The sequence below is a fragment of the Lottia gigantea genome (assembly GCF_000327385.1).
Source record: "Lottia gigantea unplaced genomic scaffold LOTGIsca_54, whole genome shotgun sequence".
NCBI classification, from domain to species: Eukaryota; Metazoa; Mollusca; class Gastropoda; family Lottiidae; genus Lottia; species Lottia gigantea.
In genome coordinates, this window is record NW_008709848.1 from 727,979 (window position 1) to 752,650 (window position 24,672).

The 24,672-nt window shown below is 30.8% G+C and overlaps 1 protein-coding gene across 1 annotated transcript; it reads right to left on the reverse strand.

Moving 5' to 3' along the window:
* Nucleotides 1–23,145: 23,145 nt before the first annotated feature.
* On the reverse strand, nucleotides 23,146–23,948 carry LOTGIDRAFT_165882 (hypothetical protein; the record flags this gene model as incomplete). Its single annotated transcript, XM_009062921.1, has 2 exons — nucleotides 23,146–23,192; nucleotides 23,462–23,948. The coding sequence occupies 2 exons, from the start codon at nucleotides 23,946–23,948 to the stop codon at nucleotides 23,146–23,148; spliced, it is 534 nt and encodes a 177-aa protein (XP_009061169.1).
* Nucleotides 23,949–24,672: the final 724 nt, after the last annotated feature.

Here is a 24,672-nt window from a genome sequence, read left to right on the forward strand (position 1 = left end):
TATTAACAAGCTATGACTAATAACTAATATAGTGACTGTTTTATTAATAAGGAAAAGCCCATATTGTTGACAAAATCAGGAAAACTGCTACAGACATTAATCAAATTCATTACCGGTAATAAAAATAATATTGTACAACACCTATTAGTAACATCGGTTCATATTTAGGAAGCAAAAAATATTGTCAACTTGTCAAAGAAAAATCAGGAAAACTCAGTTATTTTTAACTAAACAATTATTTACTTTAACCCAATGAGGATAATTTAAACGACTATTCCTCTATCAATATTTACATTTTTAAGTAGTTATATTGTCAGGATTTACCTACATAAGGAAATATACTCACTAGGTCTATAAAAGTATTCAAAAGATTTTCTCATTCAAAGTTCAAACCTAAAACACCTTCCTGATTCAATCCATGATGAATTGATGGCAAACTTGACAGAAATTACATACTTTAAATGTTTGTTCATCAGAAGTTGAAGTTCATCTTCTTCTGTTAACATGTGTTTTGGATGCAAACTCCAGCATCAAGATAACTGATAGAGAATATAAGTAAGCAACTCACTGATGTGGAGCAGAAGTTTGATCTGAGGTATATTCAGACTGTCCTTGTCTGGGGTACATCTGTCCTAACATGAGAAAACAAGGTGTAAAATATCACCAAACTGTTAAGTTAGCTTTAAACAGTTAATACATCCTATTAAAGTATTAAGACTACCTGAAATATTGACTGATGTGCTAAATAATGTTTTAATATCCTTTGATACTCAGACTTAATCAACTTATATTACTCTCTTATCAATTTATCCATTTTCTAGAGACGTTTGGCTGTGCAATATATGTTTGGCTGTGCAATATATGTTTTGCTGTGCAATATATGTTTGGCTGTGCAATATATGTTTGGCAGTGCCATGGAGAATTGGTGCGTTAGACTCCAAATCAAAAGAAATGTCAAAAATTGTGGGCAATATTCATTACTGGACTGATTTTTTTTTGCCTGAAACAAGTTCCAATTGTTTAACATATGACAATCTGATTCATAATTCCCTTTGTTAATCTTCCCTGCCATACAGTGCAAAATCAGGACCAGAAATGGTTAAATGAGTAGAATGAAATTACCCATTGAGAAACATTTATGAGGAGAATTTGAAAAGAATACAGAGAGGGTCGTGGAAGGAACAGCATCAAATAGTTATAGTTGGATAAAATAACAAATGCATATTCATAACTCCATAGATGAATGCAGGCTTGTCAGAACTGGTTATTCAATGATGTTTTAAGTGTTTATTACACCATTTAAGGTTTTGCCAAACCTCAAAATTCATTTCCAATCAAGAAGCTAGACTATCAATTCAATTCAGAATAAAGGGAGGTAATATTTATGGTGTCGTTTTATTATTTTCTAATAGTAATCTCATCCATCATTCTCAATTTCAATATTTTACTCATAAATCCTCTCATGTAATAACTTGACTAAGGTGTGACAGTCGCACAATTACCTTGTTAGGCAACTTTTAGATTAAGTGCAATGAGACAGAACTTGGGCTATCTTTGGCACAGGTGCTGTGTATGTAATAGATCCTATTTATGAAAAATCAGAGAGCCCTAAATCAACAGTTTTAAATCACCATGTGGCAAACTATTTCTGAATCACTAGTTCTGATGAGGGCTGGTCAGAAAGATTTGAAACTGAAATGTGTCTGACTGTTCTTCAAATGTTAGGACTAATGAAATGAGGTCTTGAATCTCACTAGTCTGCTGCACATCATTGGATTAATGGAAAACAGAACATTACAGCAGACAATGCAAATAGATCTTAGTAATAACCTTGAGGTAACAGTCTAAAGTCCATGAAGTAATATCATCACATTTGATAAACAATAAAAGTGTGTAGGCCCTTATCGCAAGTTTTTTTTTATATAAAATCTATTTACATTCAAGTATACCAACAAGATTGTAATAAAGACTGTAAAAGTTGCTCCTATATTTACATGGTAAACTTATTATTATTTATAAAAAGTTACACCTAAAACCAGTCCCACTCCACCTTATTCTATATAATTACAGTTAATGCAACTAATTGTGCATAAATACATAAAAATATACACAAAGATGCAATTTAATTTTACCAGTCAGTTTATAAAAGGATTGCAAGGATGCATTTAATGATGAGTCATAGATGTCAATTCAGTCAAGCTATTGAGAGCTGGGGTGGCTCAGTAAGGTGGATGATTTCATGCTTATTTAAGTGTTTTGGTTTTGACCCTGGTAAAAGTACAGATAATACTTTTAGATATAGACCTTGTTTGTCACTGTTGATACTGCAGTTCTGAGGGGCTACTTGGTTGCTACTGTTAGTAATGCAGACAGTAAACTGAAGCATGTCAAAGATTCATCATCAATTGGAAATTGTAAAATATAGATCAATACCACTGTTCTTGCATAATTTCTCTCATTGAAAACTGCACTGCATTGCCCTTACTCATTAGCCAAATCAAGTGCAGAAAAATAGGATGTAAACTCCCATTTCATTTCTTATTTGATCGATAAAATAGAACACATACCTGGTTCTCTGGTAAACCACAACAGAAATAAGACAATCCACAGCAAATTACCAATGATTAATATATGTCAACACCTTGTAGGGATCATTCAAGATGTTCGAAAATGACAAAACTAGTGTTACTATTGAAGAATGAGTTATTCTGTAAGTTGTGCTGCACCTTCTAATACATTATCATATTGATGAATGTTTGATTTACAGGTCATATTTAGTGAATAGTTTTGAATAGAAATGGACACGGCACAATGATCGTCAACCATCGTCTGTTTACCTACTTAACTATTTATAAAATCTATCAAACCATAGCTATATGCCTATTTGTGCCCTTTATCTTAATAGAGGTAAACTGAGTCCTTACTGAGACAACAATAAGCATACCTTGTGACCAGTAATCATTCTATATACAGGTGATATTCTTTATATGGTATGATATACCTCATTAATAAACCTACACAAACCTTTTAAGGAGTTTTACATCCTACTATTCTGCATTTTATTGAACTATAATCAAAGTTTTCCAATAAAATATATTCCCCTGTGATAGGTTCTCAAACTTTACTGACGAACAAATTCATAAAAAACTTGCCATAAGATTAAAATCTGCCTCTTTATTATTTTCTTCAAGAATTTGGTACAAAAGGACTATATAGATATTAGTGGAAAATGAAGGGTTTTTTTTTAGTTTGTCATTGTCCAAAAGAACAACCACTGTGTACCAAGAGTAGCTAGTTTCTAGAATTGACACAACATGTTAATATGTAACATCATCAATTTACTAAAAATAAACACATCATAAAAACAAAACAAGGTCTTCTATTATCGGTTTTTAAAAAACATTTCAGAAATATTTAATGGATAAGCTTATATAATTTACTAAAGACTATAGAGGCAGGAGAATGAGTTGATAGATTCAGTGGGAACGGAAATGTATGTTTTCAGACAGTCAATTTTCATGAAAGTTGGAAGCAAGACAAGAGTTTTCTATGAAAATATTTCTGTAGGTCTGAAATCATAGGCTCCTACAGCAATGATAAAATTTAATCGCATAACTTTAAGATGTTTCTTTCAAAAGAATGAATACAAAATGGAGGTTCAAGGGCATAAAAAGGAGTGGAGAAGTTCATGTCTTATAGAACTGATGCTACTATTTATCGGTATTATTTAGTTATAGGTAAACCAGTAAACAGATTTCAAATTTTAAAAGTGTTTTGTTGTTGGTACCTTAATTTGGGCCCACAAGAGCAAACAAGAACAAAAAGAGGTCCTTGTATTCAATTTGTAACCAGAACTCTATCAGAAGGTAAACTAAATAGTCACACAAGCGTATCCATACAAATAAATCTTACAAGCTCAAACAGATTTATGCAAATCTACATGCATAGCTTCCATCTTACCTTTTATAGGTTTCATATATGACACAGGAGATAGCACAATGGTAGTTCTAGAAATAAATACCTCCATTTTAATATTGAAATATTCTTACGAAATAACAAAAACAAGTTTAATTAAGGGTGTCCTCACACCTTACAACACTAAAATCACTCAACGGTACAAACGAAAGAAATAAAACAACTTTCTTCATCATCTTACACAACCAGTAAATATGATAAAAGGCCGACCCATGACATATCTTTGTTTTATATTTCATGTTTTTTTTTTTGACTACATGCAGACGTGACAAAATATCTTTATATGAATTATTTATCATTGAGAGACGACACAAAGTGTTTTAAATTGAAAGAAGACATTAACAAAAGTTTTATACATCTGATTATAACAGAAAACAATTGAAAACAATCTGAATAAAGTTATTCAAGCACATGCCGTCGTTGCTATGCATTTTGCATTTGGGAGTTCTGATTAACAGTAAATTTAGTTTTCTTATCACACAACAGTTAACATATTAAGTATTATTATTAATTTACTTAAAGTTTACTAAATACACAATTTACTTACATATGACATTCCTCTAATTTATTCCACAAATACAAAGTGATTGTCTTGTAGTAAAAAATATGTTAACAATGTGAATCAAGATGTCAAACAAATCAACATTCCTTTATCTCCAGTGTTTCAATCACAAAATGACCACGTTTGCTAACAGGTGAAAATGGCAGACATTTTTTTATCGCTAGTGTTATGTGTACAATGTGGTAAAACATGATAAATAAACAAGATGTAGCAGAAGACAATGGCCGCTCGTTCAGGTCATGATCTAACAGGTAAATACAACGGTCATTGTACAAATTGTCAATACCTGTATTTACCTTAACGAAGACAGTCAATGCCGATGTTTAAATCTCTGCGAGTTAAAAACAATCTTAACATACAAATAACAACAGTTGCCGAGCTGTGGCAACGACCTGCCAAACTATCTTACAAGATAAACTAAATGATGGAGTCATGACTGAAATTACTACAAAATCAATGATTACTTGGGAAAGGTTATAAAGAATAAGAATTTCAAAAAAGTACCTTGTTTGAGAATTTTTGAGTCAGATTCAAAATCTTTTAAATTTGCAAATGCTGAAAGAAATATCATGAAAATCATTGCCAAAATGAAACAGATTCAATGCATAGTTTGAATGCAGTACAGGCACAGTAAATTGCCTGTGTTGTACACAAAATGGCAGTATGTACCTTATCTAAAGTCGCTCCATGAGTGCGCAAAAGGGCAGACTTGATAGTAATAGATCTGTGCCACATTGGATTTAAAATTTGTACAAAATCAGCACTGTTGGCCATCCAAAAGAAAAGCAAAACTAATGAAATCAAAATTGTCAAATTTTTTAGGACAAAATCTTCAAAAGGATATGATCAAACACTGGCCTCAATTGAAGGATTGAATCAAAGCCTTAAGTCAATATTTCAGGTAGATTTTGGCAAAGAGACTAAAAAAATATCAAACAGATGAAATTCTGATAACATTTTATCATCAAACTTGTACATCCTGTTTGAAATATCATATCCATTTAATATGGTTTTAACTTTATTTAACTTTCGTTACATTTGGGACTTGATGTGTTTATCAATGTTCCGTTTCTTTGCAACAAAATTCATTATCCAGTAAATATGGTTTTAATGCCCGTTCTATTACTGCCTTGTTGTGTTTCAGACATTACATAGTCTGTTACTTTATCATTATGAATCCCAGGCCCATAGCCAGACTTGTTTTTGGAGGGGCAAGTAATGCTAATTTATCAGTCTGTAAATTGGTACAGATATTGGTACAGATATTGATGTAATTATTACCCAAAGCTGGATAGAAAGGTTCTTGATAACATTGTGAAACATTTTTCATTGTGTCTCATTGTTTTTAATCTTAAAATAGCTAATTTTTCTTTAACTTGAAAGTTATTTGCAGCTTTAACACATTTTTGGAGTTAACTGAGGTTTAACTAGCAAATATCTACCTCTGACATGGCACATTGACCCAAGAAAAAATTTCACCTTTATTTTATTGGTGGTGAAAACATAAAGTAGTCAACCAATAATCTAAAAATACCAAAAACCAAATCAATGAATTCAATAGATTGTACTTTTGTTTTTAATTCAGTTAGTGAAGGTTTTATGAAATGCAGCCTAAACACACCAGGTAAATTACTGAATTAAATCAATAATCAATAATCAATAATCTTAAACAGATTTTCATATCCTTACAGTCAAATATTTCTTGCTATAGAAACACTTTGGTATGAATTCTTAGAAACTTTTCCTTGAAAACTAGACTAATTTTGGATTTAGATGTTCATTGTTAAGCATTTCATACACGTACAGTGGCTCAACTCTATGAGTGCGGGCAGGTTGACCAAAGTGGGAAGGTGCTTCTACAACAGAAATTTTATCTCTATACTCTCCTGCATTTTTCTCTGGGGTTTGGAAGCCCTGTTGACTTGGTTCAAATAGTCCCTGTGGTAGTTGAGTCACTGTTCATACATTAATGAATATCTTCCAGAAATTATATCCAATTCACCTAAAATTTTGAGTTACTAGATTTCATGATCAGTTTATTTTTGCTACTTGTCCTTTGTGACTCCTCTTATATAGAAATGTGACCGAATATTTTTCTATCTTGATCTATATTATCTTACATAGCTGTGATATACATCATTTACTTCAGTATATAGAAAGGGAGGTAATACATGATCAGAGAGGCAGACGTCAATTGATATCAGCTGACATTTTAAGTGAGAAATATGTCAACAAGATATCTTAAGGAGGGTAGCTTTGGTCAGAAGAAACTATGATAGTTTTCGGATCTACAATTAGATGCTGTAAGTTCTGGAATTTTTATTAAGGCTACAGATATTCTAATGCAATAGCACATAATTAAAAACATGGGCCGATATCAGCTCTCAATGTTAACAAGCATATTATTCAAGTTTACAAGATTAAGAACCCTGACTATAATCAATGAATTAAATGACAGAGTTGTTCTTATAGATGATGCACGATGGCAGGATGAACTTTTGTCAATAAATTTCATATCATACAAAAAATCACATGACTTCTATAACTGTCTTAGCTATCCAACAATTTGTCAATGTTTTCAACAAGAAACAGATTACATCACATGCTTTGTTTGGTTAAAAGTAACATTTGAACACAACTGTGATAGGAAAATTGTCAGATTACAATGATCACTAAAACTATAAGAATGAAGTTTAACCCTATGCAATCTCATTTAAATGACTTTGATGAACCATGAGTTTAAACCAAGAATCAACTGACTGTAAGAAGGCAGTAGGTAGGTAATTATTGATATACAGACTGAAGTATAAATAAAATATATATATTCTACTAATAGATCTTGTTATTAAATATTTATAGTGTAAACATACCACCTTTAAACACAAACTAATAGACTGCTTGTGGAATTTAATTAATGCATGTCAACACAACATATGGCTAACTACATCATACTGGGATTTATTTATTCTATACGAATAGAGTGCAATTAGTAAGATAATAACCAGGACTGTCCCTAAAAACCTGATGCCATGCTATGATTGTGTTTGTCAAGTTGGATATCCCTCTACAAGAGTTTTTCATGGTTATGTTGTCTGGTTTCAACTCCCATATCTTAAACCTGAATAGAACACATTTATTCTCTTAAATGTGAATTGTCATCTTAAGATATCTTTGAGAAATGGGGGTCAAATGCAGACCTTTACGGTTCTCAAATCACCCCTATATAATCTACCTGTGCTACTGCCTACAGCAGCTTAAATTAACCAATTACTCAATATACTACTACAGACCTTGAAGGCAATTTATAGTTTTTCCTCAATTGCAATAATTGAGATGTTAAAATAAGCCTCATCATCATTTGACCTAATTAATTACAGGTAAATTACTTCCTCATTAAATCATCATCTAATTAATCAACTGATTTTAATATAGCAGTGGGTGACATCTGATGCCATGCCCATAACCTTTTCAAAGATCTCGCTCAAATTCCTGGCAATTTGAATTAAAATGGTTATGTCTCGACTTGAATGCATCAGACATGTCTGATGAAGGGCCCAAAAATGAATACTCATGACCTTGTTTATGAACTTTTTTACCAGTTCTATTCATATACAAATTATAACTAGCAGGTGATCCTGAGTAATAAAATAATACTTGTTAACATTTTAGGTTCAGTGTTGTTTATTATAAATTATTACTACTCATAGAGTTTACATTTACATCACACTTTCCTCCATCTCATTGGCTAATGAAGATAGTTTTGTACATTTCCATCACATCTGATTTAGGCCTTCAATTGTTGAAATGATCTGGATATTGTCATTGCACAAATTTGCCCTATATCTCAAATTACACACAATATAGCACCCATAGGATAGCAAAACAGACAATAACCATAATACCTATTTAAACTATTGTTATATTGACTACTATAGTTATATTATAATAAATAACAATACAGTATAGTAATAGTAATATGTATAATGTATATCAATATATACTCATAATGAATATAATATACCTGGAATTTATAGTCATAATGAACAGTATGCATGGAATGTATGTGTAATGAATAAGATACTTAGCAAATGGCTTGCTTATAATGATGTTTTGACACGGTCTTGTATTGTCCATGAGTCAATGAGTCCATGAGTCAATTTCCATGACCAAGAGGCAGTTTTTGGGTTAGTAGATTTGGTTTACTTGGTTCCAATGAGTAATATTTTGGGTTCATAGTCTTAGCACATCAGAAGTTCTTAAAAGGAAATTGTCGACAGATATAAAGTTTTCAGTGTTTGATTTTAAAGACAATTTCAAAATTCTCTAGGCTAGGTTTTACCCTTAATACATAATATCTTTAACTTGTATAGACCTTGTCTCTCATCTAAGGAAACACAGGTTGTCTTTGTCACTTGTTTCTAGTTCCCCCTTTCTTTGTAAGGCTTAACATGGATCTTTTTCTACTTTCTCTTTCTCTCAACTTAGATTATCATTATAACTATTTCTTTGAAAGAACTTTTGCATAGAACCTCTAGTTTAGATGTTTCCATGCACTTATTCATTTTTTTAAGGCACAGGTAAAGTTACCCCCTGTTTACCTTTACAAAACCTATCTCAGTCTAACAGCTGTCAGTGTATCTTTATATGATGTAACATGTATTGCTATGTACCTGTGTGTATCATAGAAAGAAAGAAACATAATCTCACCTGCTTCTGGTTGATTCCATCGTAACCAAAACATGGTTAGTCGAGCCAAGATCTTCTAACACAGGTGAATGTTAAACCACAATTTAAACTGAGATCAATTGAACAAATATCACACAACAATAGGTCTCTTTATCCAAAATGGCTACTCCTCATTGTTTCTGTTCATTATTGTCTATGTTTATCACAGGAAAATACTGATGCTAGTTAGTTTGATTGGATTCTTACGTTCTCGATAACAGGTAAGCACCGTCATGGAACAGTGTGACACATATTTCAAATCAACCAATCAGTGAATCCGTTACTAACAGGTATTGATGAATGATGTTCAAGTTGCCCTGAGCTGAACAGCTGTTTCAGTCACAAAGCAAACTCTGCTTCTCTCACTAGCAATCAATAAATATCAATTGTTTATGTTTCTCATATACAACTTGTTAACTGGCTTATACAGAAATATTTCTTTTAATCTTCAAATAACTCTGTCCACTGTTCACTATTTTGAAAATAAAATATTATGTTAAAACTACATGCAACTAAAGTGTACACTTTGGGGAAATATTCTATTAACAAACTTTGCCACTTGATCTGTTCACTACAGAAATTGGATCAATCCAATCAACCTTCGAACTGATAAAGTTCACAAAACTTCTACAAAGGTTTGACAGATAATTCTTCCACACTTCACAATTAAACCAGAAGTTTCAAATTCCATGAATAATATCTGACTTAAAAGTATAAATAGGTTTCAGATCAGTAATAATTTTTCACCTTTATAAAACTAACAGATGTTCAATCTACAGACATATTAAACATACTGTGGTAATCATTTTGTTAATGACATCTCTACCAACAACCTAACTTCTCTAAATTTTATTGTCCACTATAGTTTTCACCAAACAGGAGTGAGGAATTTAGAAAACCCACAAAGAAATGTCAATAAGCCACAGATTAGATCACAAAAAACATTGAACAAAAGACTAACTTGATTCCTTTATATTTTATTACTACCATTTCAAAATTTTGACGTCAAATAGAACCCCATTATCAAATTTTCTTAAGCCTTTTATCTCCTACAGTTCTTTATTTTGGTAAAATATTTCATGCCCTAGTAAATAATTTGAAAAATATGTCCAAGTTCAGGCTTGTAGATAAGATATTTTGACATTTTCTTTTGTCGTAATATTAACTTTGATCTATCTTTAGAAAAATAATCGTAGAACTTTGACATTATCAATAAGTTCTACAATAATTCTGTTTTTGTTTATCAACAATAGTAATTAAATGATTTCTTTAATTAAATCAATCGAAATTAAAAGAAAATCTGCATGAGATGAATTAATCTACCTCAATTTGATTAAAATTTGTAACGAAGCACAACAGTCACTCAAAAACTGACTAAAAAACAAAACACATCATAAACATCCTTGAAACCATCTGATGAAAAATCTGGTATAAATCAACAAGATATCAATTATCAAATCACAAGTATTTAAAACTTTCAGAAAATATTTGCCCGAGGATAAGTTGTGAATTAATTAAAAATCATCACCATTGGATACATAAATAATAGGTCAAAAAAATTTAATTTTTTTAAAATAATATTGTGTATAATTGGATTTATTGCAAACTTTGGTCATGAAAATGAGATGGATGCAATGAAAATGATATTTTTTCTCCGGAATATTGAAAATTTCTAGATGCCAATGCCAATTCTCAAAGTACCAATGCCAATTCTCAAAGTACCAATGCCAATTCTCAAAGTACCAATGCCAATCCTCAAAGTACCAATGCCAATCCTCAAAGTACAATGATAATCCTCAAAGTACTAATCCTCAAAGTACCAATGATAATCCTCAAAGTACCAATGCTAATCCTCAAAGTAACAATGATAATCCTCAAAGTACCAATGCTAATCCTCAAAGTAACAATGATAATATTACCATCATCACAAATAAAGAATTTTTAATTCGGTTAAACCTTAGGAATATGGTTCAATATTTTAAGACTTCCTTCAATATCCATACACCAGCTGAACCAAGGCCAAGAAGTACATCACTATCCAACTATATACTGAGTAAAATTAGATGATTAACACTCCAAGGAAAACTATAAATATTCATTACTTCAGTAAGTAATCAATTAGGTAAAATAAAGATTTAATTTAAGATATTCATCACCATGTTAATATCATCATTATTAAATATACTCAGAATCAGATAGACCATCACCTTAAATACCATCTTTACATATCAGGGTTCCATTTCACCCTAATGCCACAGGGTATTGGTGACTGAACTCAGAATCAGTACCAAATACTATGATTGAGTTGCTCTACTGCATCAATGATAGTCTTCAAATCTAAATACCTTGAACATCAAATTTGGTCTTCACAAACATAATTTACCATTATCAGAATTGTCATCCTGACCAATATTCACATGAAAAATATCCCAATCTTCAGTTCAAAACTAAGAAATTTCACAAAGATCTCAATTCAACTACACTATAGGTATCTGGTATCTATTTAGTAAAAATGTTGTCAGCTGAGATTTTAGTGTAAAATATAAGTAAGGTATAAAAAGTAACTATTTAACCCCAATTAAACTACCTACAGATTATTATAACAGTAATTTGACTTGTCCATCAGGTTTTACTTGTAGCAGACGTAGAAACCTTACTCAACAAACGTCATTATGACCAATTGACAGAGCAGGGATGTTGTTTCTGCTGTATCAACCAGTCATGTCTGATTGGATAATAATCAATTGAAAGAATAGAGTAGAAAACTAATTTCCCAAGATAATGCAAGATATACATAATATATATGCTTATTACTAAAGACAGTAAATATAGTTCAATCAAATGATATGTCACATATCGTCAATCTTGGTATTTAATTGTGTTCAAACCATGTGCCAAAACGTAAGTTGACAAACAATTTAAGCAAATTTTAACTCACATTTAACCTGGGAATATGAAGAAAGTATCAACTTAAAATGTCACAAAATACTGATATCTTGTTCTAAATCTTTAAAATCATGCTGTGATATCTTCAGTGTGGGGGAAATACAATGATATAGATAGTATACATTCATAAATAATCCATTACTCCTACATTAGATTATTCATACTAGTAACATGTAGTCAGACTAGTAGGTGACATTTGGGATTGTCATGCTCAGTTTTGAAATTTTGAAATAAAAATTTGGTAAAAAATTGTAAATAATATATCATTGATAAATGAGTTTGTATTTTAACATTGCTATTGGGCATATCACAAAATAAAATCATTTCACAATCACAAGTGATCATTCATGCAATAAATATGTGACATTATTTAAAAATCTGAGACAGACTACTTAAAACACTTTTTTTAACAATGTTAGCAAATTTATTACAAACAGACAATAATTTCTGATATATTCTAAGCTTAACAGATATTGCAAGATGATCCTCCAATCCTCAATAATTGGAAATTTAGAAAACCAGTAGTCTAATGCTGTGATTCCTTCTACATCTTGTTTCAGTAACCCAATTTCATGACTCCAAAGTCAATATTTAAGCATCACATAATGACTATTTTGGGTTATCAAGAACTAATCATTTGAAACAATAAGCAAGTCATCATAAACTTTACACTCTCAAAATATTTATATCAATTATAGATAAGATAACAATAACAAACCTAGTCACCTTACAATAAACACCTATATAAATATTTATTATTATTGTCTCCTACATAACATAAAAACTTTAACTCACATTGAGTTTACAGTACCAGCAACTTACAAACAGATTCACAAAATAAAGCAATATGAGTTCTTCTAGACTGAACTGTATATTCCTTACCTACAGATTTTGTCAACAGTAAGATTGGTCTTTAAACTGTGGAATGTCAACCTTCGAACATTTTTGAGAATCTGAAGTCCATAGCAATTACTCGAATATTGTTGAATAACCTTAAAACTTCAGTGACCAATGATAGAAATAGGTACTTATTGGGAAAAATCAAAAATTCACTTCACTGCCATATCCTTATGGTTTAACAAGTATATAACTAGGAGAAAACTGATCATATCAACTACTGGCTAAGAGAAGGTCTTTTGAACTGGTAAAGGAAGACTAATGGGTCACTTTAAACACAACTCTAGATATCTGAAATCTCATTGAAACACTTCTGAGCTACACTTATCAACCTTCATTTTGACAAATTAGAACTCATGATTTGACATGCAGAACTGTGAATAGTTGATGAGTCTATAGCTCACACACTATAGTGATCAATGTTCAATCTGAAATCAAGTAACTATTCTCTGTATGGATCTAAAGACAATCTGGAATGGTTTGAAGACCTTCGAGAATCACTCACCATGAAGTCACTCATTGTATAATGTTTTTTTGACAATTTTGAATTGATGTATCTGTTGATTAGTTTTCAAACTGAACTCAAGCAAGATATTCTTTCTACTATGTATGTTTGAGATATTTTGAACACTTCTGAAAGTCTGTCACCAATGTAAACATGACTGATTATAAACACTGATTATATCATAAAGTAGAATGATTCAGCAGATAAGAGTTGACTAAACTTCCCTTGATAAGGTATCAGTGTCCTGTTTCCAATCTACAACTGTCTGAACTATTTCTAACCATTAACTCTTATCACTTGAAAGACAAAAGAATAATGATCAGTCTCTGATTTGAAACTCAATGATTTATTCTTGAGCTCTGTTAAGCTCCCTTGTTGTAGTCATTTGTAGTCATTGACCATAGGAGAACACCAGTGACCTCTTTGAAATCAGCAACAAGTTTTCAATTAAGAAATCAAACAAACTGTGGAAGTTATTCATAATTCACAAAGTTTATTCAGTTTAACTTCTACCAACCATTACTAGAATAAAAAAAAACTATAAACCCCAATTTATTTACTATACATCATTTGGTACCACTTGAATATTAATTTATTTAATATTTACAATTGAAAACTTAAGTACATCATCTGATCTAACATTTTTAACATAGAAACAGCCTCTGAATCTCATCCACTAGCACATATATTAAAGACAGCTTTTAATGTCAAACCTGCAGTGACCTCTCACTGCCTGGAATTGACACTAAATGACTAATGTCCACCACAAACTAGAAAACATGCTCAAAATATCAAATTAGAAACATCCACCTATACCTTAAAGCCATTTATTAGGCCTACCTGTGAGAACATTTGTCAAAATTGGGATATTCTAAAGCCTGGAATTCATAGCAGTTTATCTAGCATCCTACCAAAATGACCAATGTCCACTACAATAGAAAACTAGCTTGAATATCAAATCAATGACTGTATCCACAAGCTGTGACCACCTATATATTAAAGCCAACTATTAGGCCTACCTGTGTCCAATGGTATGTTTTAATAATGAAATAGGTGAGGTCAGTTAGACGCTAGATTAAATAACATTCAAATTATCATTAATGTAATTAGACATGTCAAAGGTCGTGAATAGATTACTCCGTCAAGATAAATGATGGTATCACTTTCTTTTCATCTTATCTCAACCGTATCACTGATAATTATTATTCCCTCCATTGGTTTAACCTGAGAAAAATATTAATTAGTTATTGGCTTATTTAGGCTTTTAATATTCATTCAAATTGTAATTGAGCTGGTGCCTTTTCTCTTGACCTCTTTAGACGCTTTATAATATCCTTTTTCGCTTATGATTTTTCCACTTTATAACCATTCGTTGGGAATAAATATTTTTGAGTCATAGGTTTCTATTTTCTAGGAATAGACTACTTGAACTAAAATAATTGCTAAATGTCACAATACATAAGCTCTGTTTTTGCCATCAACTATGCAGTATACAATTATTACAAATTGCACTTTTTCCATATTGAATTTATCTTAATTTCAAAGTAAATTTTCCAGATCACAAATAAGTGTCATTCTAATTTAATATTTGTACATGAACATGTGATTTATGTCCACAATATTGTCATTTCAGGTCTTACAAATTACCCAATTTACTGATAACAACTAGAATACAGCATTTTCTCACACTCACAAGATATTCTACCTTATAATTATTACTGAACATGCATCCTAATAGGGTGAAACCAGTCACAAGGCAAACAAATTAAGAAACATTTAAGTCAATTTCAGAAGTCATTTCTAAGTATTTTGACAACTTACTTCAAATTTGTCCAACAAAATATCACCAAGTCACAAGGTTCTCTGTTCATTGTTATTTCTATAACATATTGAGACAACCTTTCCTATTGAATAACAACTACCAACCATAATAACACACATTTTTACATGAATGGACTACTTTCATAGAAAAGTATGAATATTTTAGTCGACATTCATGTTAAATCTTTAAGTACTATAATAGTACTAGACTATAACTCAATAATCCCTTATAATAATCTATAATCTTAATTCATTAATCTTCAAGGGATTGAATTTAGGTTTCTGACGTTTATAAGTAGGTGGAGCACCTTTCAGTACTCTAATTTGTTAAAGATAATCTATTTATCTTAAGGGATTGATGGAATTTTTAATAACTAGACATTTGCAGCTGAACCAAGCACCATGACATTTTTGAAATAGCATAACTTACATTTCCAGACAGACCTAAAAATCACATCTGTTTAAAACAAGTAAAGTCTATCATAGTGCATTGTAGTGTTAAGATACCTAAAACTACCATACAACTTTACCATCTCTTAAACAGAGGTCTTCTCCATCAAGCTACCCATCTAAACAAGCCTAATACATAGAAACTATTCCACTTCATTTCTTTTTCAAATTCAGAGTAAAGCTCTACTATTATATAAAACATTGCCTCTAAATCATAGTTGATCTTAAATGTCACAATGTAATACAAATTATTTCTTAAGATACTTGAAAACTGATTGCATATAAATAGTACCCAACTGGGTACACATAATGTAAGTTAATGTATTCTATAGAGTAGCAAAGAAAACTTTCTTTAACAATCAACCACTTCAATTTCCACCTGATATGACTCTGCAATTATGAAAGCCACCTCATTTATACTTCAAAATGTGGACGGATGTATCTTTTCATTCATAATATCAGTCTAACTTTGAAATCCACTTTCAGAAGTAACAAAACCTATTCAATTTCACAGTTAAGATATCTTTCCACAAATTTAGAATAAAAACTACCATTGGAACAATCTATTTTCAGCGTTTAAATTCCACACTTAAAGAAAATTATTTTCACATTTAATATACACATGTCCGATATACATTATTACCTCTGTGGACACTCCAAATTAACTTCCAACGTCATATCATACATAGATTTAGATCAAAAATAACTTAAACAGGTTCTTTTTCCACATTCCAAACCAAATCTCTCCATATTTGTGATATAAGTGTAGAGCAAAGAAACCACAAATTGTTGTTCAAATAAATGACAACTATAGCTCGAACATTTTTTCACAAGGTGGGAAATGTGAAGACAAACGTGTATTGTATGTTTAGCAAATCTCTTCTAATTAGATTTGTTAATACCTGACTTTACTCAAAGCCAGAGTTTGGTAAAAAATAATTTTGCAGTGTGAAACACAAACAGAACTGAGAACTTTCTATAACACAAAAAAATCCTTGATTCTTAGAATACAGCTTAGAAGTCAGTGCTATTGCTGTTATCAACACAACATTTCCTTTGAGTTTTCTACTTCCTGATGTCATGAGATAGAGTAGCAGTAATTTACTTTGTTCTTGAGGGTTTTGAAACTAATGCGACACAAACAACTCTTCCACTCACTTGATATGGCATCCCCTTTTCCAATGCTAACTTCCTTAAAATGTGGGAAAGGAACCACATGAAGCACTTCCTCGCTTATTGCTACATTGAATATACAAATCAAAACACTAGAAACTTTTCCTCTAAGACAGAGATTTGAATAGCTGGAACTTATCTGAAGATTGCACTGCTCTGAGTATCACCATCCAAACATTGTTTTGATATTTCTGTCCTATTTAGGTATCAATCCTCTTATTACATATAGACCGGTATTTATCTATAATATTGTAATACTATTATACTGTTAATGATATCAATAACTGATATATCTACCGTACTCAAACCAATAAATCAAATTAATCAGAAAGATACAACTACATATGTATGTCTGAAGATTTCTATGGTTTTTATACTAATAAATTAAGTCTGCTCTCAAAACTACATGTATTTTGAATTTATCTACCACATTGACAGGAGATTACCAATAAAATTAGGTCCTTAATGAAAGGAAAGGCATTCCAATCTGGACGGCAAAAATCCAATAACATTATGGATGATGTCAAGAGACATTGTTTCCATTTTGAAAAGTAAGAAACATTCTCAAAAAAGTTAGGTGATTACTTACTTTACTTCCCATCTCATGATCATTTAAAGAAGAAAATAACAGAGGAAGAAAATTGTCATTCCATTAAGAACCATACAAAATGTAGATATTTACAAAGTTAAATAAGGTAATCAGGTATAAAAGAGTAATTCTTAGCTATATGAACTGTAATCATAAATGCCATACCATTATTTATGCTACTTATTACCTTAATAGACTGATATACAAGCAATAATTACCTGCTTTATAATAAGATAATAGTATATTTACCTTGTAAATCACTAGTAGTTCAAACATATATGTAAGGTATTCAATAATATATGACCCCTTTGAACATGTCATGTCTGCTCTTATAGTTATAATATGCTGGGCATGAGAAGGCATGTTCACTAAGGCTGAAAATATCAAAGGGAGGCAATTCTAGGGCATCAGAGAGATGTGATTGAAACTGGGGCGCAAGGGTGCTGTGTCCAAGGAAATTACACCGGTCCAGCTATAGTTTCAAATTCTTATTGAGTTTTTTGGTGCTGTATAATTTTGTTAGAAAGACCACTGGATGTAACTTCAAAAATCTAAAGAATTCAACCTCAAAGTGCTAAACAATGCAGAATATCGCTAACGAACTAAGACTTTAATTTCTGTTGTTTCTGAAGTCGTCTATTCTGATAAAACATGAATAGCAGGTCTGTTGGTATAAGAGGAGTAAACAAACATGATATAATATTGTTTGAACATTATTCAACTAATATCAGTAATGGATTCTCATATTCTATTAGCAATATAATACATCTCAGTACTTTCTTTCACGTTTTTAATGAGTTTTCTTAGTTTAAAGATGAGATTACATGACGTCTGCTGTTCTCTACCTTATTTGGTTAATGAAATTATATGCCGTATAATTAATAGATTACAATTTTCCATTGTCAATATATTTACTCTTTGGTTCAATGGGAATGGTTCATAAAAACTAACCTGTCTCATGAGGGTCTAACTTGGTTTTAGGATGAAATGTTAACAAGTTCTAGAGTGATTACATTAAAAACTCAAAACAAGTTTTATAGGGAATACACTATAAACTCAAAACAAGTTTTATAGGGAATACATTATAAACACAAAACAAGTTCTAGAGGGAATACATTATAAACACAAAACAAGTTCTAGAGGGAATATACTATAAACTCAAAACAAGTTTTATAGGGAATACATTATAAACACAAAACAAGTTCTAGAGGGAATACATTATAAACACAAAACAAGTTCTTGAGGGAATATACTATAAACTCAAAACAAGTTCTAGAAAGTCTACATATATAAAAAAATTCTATAAGGATTGCACTATAAGGTTTATAAGTCTTAAGTTTCAAGAGGCTAATAACCTGTGTATATATTTCAGGTAATTATTTATTTATTAACAATATACCTACCTACCTGCTATACCATAATAAATAATCCACAACACTGATTATATCACGCAATATATGTTTCTAACTATAAATATACTCAACACCAGTATATCAAGTTAGATATAAAAAGAGAAAGTATTGATTGAAATCTATCAATATTATTTCTATTGATTTAATAATAACATTACCACGTTTTACTTCAACTTTACTTTCAAATAAAAAAAATGTCAACATATCACAAAGAAACATAAAAACGAGAGCCAATGTTGAACTGTGGGCAACTTACATTCTGTTGCAACTCAGAGAATTTAGAATCTCCGGATTTGTCAAGTGATTTCAGGTATATATAGTTGTTATAAGAGGTTGTTGTTATGAGGGGCCTTGTTGTATATTTGATTAAAGTGTTGGATTCTAAATATGACATCATTTGCTTGGTTATGTAGCACATGTAGTAGTCATGGGTTCTTATCTTGGTGAGCATCTGAAAGCCTGGTGACCTAGAATATGTCATCTTTCCTCATTTTTCCTCTAAACCCAGCAGATACCAGCATAATCTGGCAAAGATCAATGCCAAGAGGTTTGCCAAGAACTGCGTGACCTATCTTTCAGAGAGTCTACATACATACTTGATATTTTCAGTTTTTTGATGACCAAGTGTCTCAGTCACCATAACCTACACCTATATCTGTCAATATTTACCTATCTTCAATTGTTTATCATGATATCTATATAAGAAACTAAAAGATATTCAGTGTTATATATGGTTACAGTAAATACTAGTCACTAGTTGAACAACTAGGGTAAATAATGTTACTCATATAAATACATAACTACACCCAAAACCTGGTCATATCTTTCATATTGTCATTCAAATATGACAAAAAACTTGAATCTGAAGTTTTTAACATTGAGCTTTATCAGATGGTAAACCCACAAAAAAAGACCATAAAATTTAATCAAGAAGATGGAAATTCTTACACAATACAAAAGGAAAGTGATCTCACAGTGTCAAAACCCTGTAGATATGTGTTCAATGGGATAAAAGATTATTTCTGAGCTACAGATATTTTAAAGCTTGCTTGCATATCTGTTTGGAGCTGGAACACTCGGCAATTAAAAATATCAAAGTTAATAGATTCATACAGTAATTCAATTTTCTGTTTTGTTCAGAATTCAGCTGTTATATTGCCTTGTAAATTATTATATTTTATGTATTGTGGCTCTCTGTTCATAATGTTCAATTTCAGCAACAGGCCCCAGATATCAATTATTTCTCTATCTAAAAACAATTACTACTGTATCAAGTAATTACTGTTAATGTAACATATCAAATAATCAATTTTTCATCAATAATTACTTAATGGTATTACTTAATATGTTACAAATCTACTGTTGATATCAATGGAGAATATAGAAGAAAAACTGGATATGAATTTTGCTGGCATCACAGCTTTTAATCTATTATAACTTAATGGTATTACTGAATATAAATCAATCAAAAAAATTATCTGATCTAAAAATACATCAATAAAAACACTGATTTTATCCTGTTCCTTTCATACAATCAAAATCTTCTTAGATAAGCATGAGTGGAACATGAGCAACCTGTCACAGACGTAAACCAGTTGATACAAAAACCTTTGATTCCAAGATATTCTTTAAGATGGCAAGACCTCAAGTATAACAAAAGCAAAATACTATTTTTTTTTTTTTTTACCTTGCACAAGAAAACCTGCATTGTTCAGGCCTAGACCTGTGATGTGCAACAATAAATTTTGGAATTTTAGTGTAAATATCATAAGAAACTTTCTCAAGAAGCACAGATCCAGCCATGGAACTTTACATGTCGAATATGCTAAATTCACTTGTTTTAAACTCAAAATGCAAGGTGTGCTTTGAATATGTTAATGACCTCCATACTATAAGTATAACATTCTGATGATAATTAGCAAAGTGAATATGATAGTATTATTGTTAAACATTAATATCTTGTCCTGTCTGTAGTGTGTTAAATACTGAAAAAGCTGTGGTTTAAGTGACAATTGATAAAAACTAATCACTCAAATCAAAAACTAATCTAACTATTTAACTTACCTGATATAAAACACAGCTAAACAAAATAACACTAGGAAACACTGCAGGTCTTGCAAACTTTACAAAAACTGGTTTTACGTCTTTAGAGAGGTTTAATGTAAAAAATCAGAGGAAATCCGCAATGCAACTATCTATCATGTCACAAAGTAATGGAGATAAAACAGTTGAAATACCAGTTTACATCAGCCACTTGAAACATATTCAAACACGTTTTCCATGAACTATTGAAAGCTGACTTATTGAGAGTGAAAGGAATATTTATGAGAAATAAATCAGTATTCAATAGACCTGATTTGAAGACAAATAAAAACCACATTTACCTTGTATCTTATAATAACAAACTATACCATGCTAATATAGATTATTTCTCAACAATTTCACTGTCTTATTGCATATACTAGATCCAGTTTTAAACTTATTTTTCAACTTCATAGAAAATACGACATTCAGTTAATTCAAAATAATAAATTTAATGTAAATAGCGATGAGTTTTAGTCAATCTTGTCCACATTGGGCTCATTTAGAGGGTCTTAAAAGTACCTTGAGATTTTAATAATAGTTTCTACTAGTCAGAGAGAGAGGTTTGAGGACCTGGGAAAATTTCTTCGTGCAGAAAATGGATACTTTGAGTTGCATACTCGAGTTTTCTTTTTGCTAAAACTTATGGACTACCCTTTAATTGTAGACAAATTAAATGTCAAATTTAATTTTGGCAAGCGCTACAGAAAGGTTTATATGCAAATAAAGCAAAAATTTTGTTGGCTTTATCTTGATAATGCAGTGAATTAGACTCTCTTTTTAATGACATTTTAACAGAAAACATGTTTATTTACTAAACATTCTGAAAGGCGTCAAATATGCTTTGATGAGATCATGAGTTATCTGCTCTTCTTTACATTAAGATTTAATGCAAGACATTTTTTACGTGACTGTAGATAAAGGTAGACCAAAATAAAAAATCACAACAACAACAGTTTGTGTTTTAGGACAAAATATTTAAACTATCTCTTTCTTGTCTTTTTGGCAATTACATAGCCTGACAAAATGTAGCAATAGAAAAGGTTGTTTTTAATGCTTTTGTCCAAAACAAGTTGAACTTTTACTCACTTTGCAGGCAATGGTAGCCTGGAATTTATGGGTGAAATCTCTGCTAGTGTAGCACTAGTAAGTTTTTAGAAACAACGAAGTGTGCTTGTAATTTATTTAGCGATGTAGTTATATTGAAAAGGTTTCATGATATAGAATATTTGCAGCATACAAAATATCAATTATTTGTTGCAGTATAACAGAATTACTGCTCAATATAAATATATGTTGATATAGACTAAGATTAAATACTGTATATTTACTTGTACCTGTTCAGTTAAAATATTCAGTATGATATTAGATACAAGAAGTAATAGTAAATAAAGAGAAAGATAAATAGAGAAATTTGACAGTTTATGTGGTCATAACTTAGTCTATACATTACTGGTATATATATTTATATCATTTATAATTAATTTAATATCAATTAATTTAATAAACCATGTACAACAATTAAAATTCTAAAAACATCAGCAATTGTTGTCATAGTGAGCTTTTATGCAAGACAAGACTATTAAATACAGTGGACGTATAATTCCATAGATTAACTAGATTCTTAATTTAATCAAATTCAAGGGAGATAACTATATTTTAGTAAACTCTATGTTCAGAAAGTAATGTTCATGCTCATGGTCACATTATGGTAGATTAACAAACCATGGGCAAATTATAGTAACATTTTTATAGACACTTAGTATTTTTTTTACAAGAAACCTGATCATCTAAATTACAGGAATGAATTTAACCCTTAAACATGATAAGCCTACAGGGTACAATTCATGATCAATCAAGTAAACACAAATTTACAGTGAGCAAGGTGAATTATGCTTAAATATTGTTAGCTCCCTTTAACGATTAAATAAAACTACTGATACAGTGATTTATTAAGTGTATTTGATGAGTTGATCTCTTGTTATCTGCTGGTTAAAAGTGAGAAAATTTATAGTTGAAAACAAATTTCCTTATCTTTAGATTGTTCAAAGTGTGCTGAAGTGAGAAAATTTATAGTTGGAAACAAATTTCCTTGTCTTTAGATTGTTCAAAGTGTGCTGATAAAATGTAAGTGAATTGTATAATAGAGCACATTATAAATATTGGTAATATAAACTATTGTATGGTAGGTTTTGTTGTAAAATGAAATAAATCTGTAAAGTTTTTTATAGTGAATTGATGACTGAATTGTTTTGCAAGAATATACCATGTTGGAAAAATTAAAATTTTATTTGATTTAAAATCAGACAAAAATATACACTAACCTTGTATAAAGCTTTTCTCTGGTTCAGTTGGACTGCGGACATCTTTCTTTTTCATTGTGGACATACTGATAACAGATCTTCTATTTAATTCAAATTCTTGTAGAGTTTCTTGTGAATATTCATCGGATTCAGAATTCTTTGCTTTCATTGAAAAACTTGGTTTCTGCACCATTTCTGCAAACTGACGAGACTTCTCCATAATTTCTTCACTGTTACATTTCCGTGATCTCGGTGACAGAGGGCCACTCGGTGAGGTCGGTGAAGTAGGTGACATAGTTTTAAGAGGTTTAAAATTTGGTTTCTTCTCTTCGAACATTGATCTTTTTGTATCGAATCCTAGGGAAGAAGAATCTTCAAACTGAGAATCGGAACTGGATGATGATTCTACTGGTTGATTAGTAAAAGTTGTCTTTTCATTCTTATATGAAATGAGGCTAACTCCACGGTTACCATCTGCCTCGTCCGGTGAAGTCGGTAAACTTGTCATTATGCCACTGTCACCTTTAAATAAATTAGTATAAAGCAACCTGATTAAAGCATGGGTTAGCAAAATAATATAGCAAAATTTGTCAGCATAATTAAAAAAGCCAAAAGTGCATTTCTAAGGTTATGTCAAATCCCTTTCCAATGTGCAAAGAAACTCATTTTAAGCTTAAATAAATCCATGTGCTAATGGAAGTGACTCTATGCTGAATAAAATGTGAATTGCATTGCTAGAAGGTATTGTAAAGAGGTTTGTAGCTGGACATTAAATTCACTGTATTTACCAGACAGGTCTGATTGTCCTTCCAAAATGTCTTCCCCTGATTAGTTTTTTATAACAGTTCTTGAAACAATGTGCACTTTTTAAGGAATGTTCACTATTTTACAACAAATTTGTTAATGTATATTCATTTACAGAATACAATTTCTGTCTGTAAAAGTTAAAAATTCACAATACTATTGAGACATAGCTATTTCTTAAAAATCTTAATTTATACGTTGTCATATTTATATATTAAAAATTTAACTTACCACTAATTTGAATAAAAGAATTTTTTGAGACACAATATTCAGGTTGGCAGAGTCCTGATAGTTTTCAAAATAACAATATTCCAATTCCAATGGATCAAAATCAAACTGTTTTTGACATGTGTCATTTTTTAAGGGAGGACATGATATTTATAAATGATAACTATCAAAGTCTAACTTCACTCTTCAATGCTTTCTTA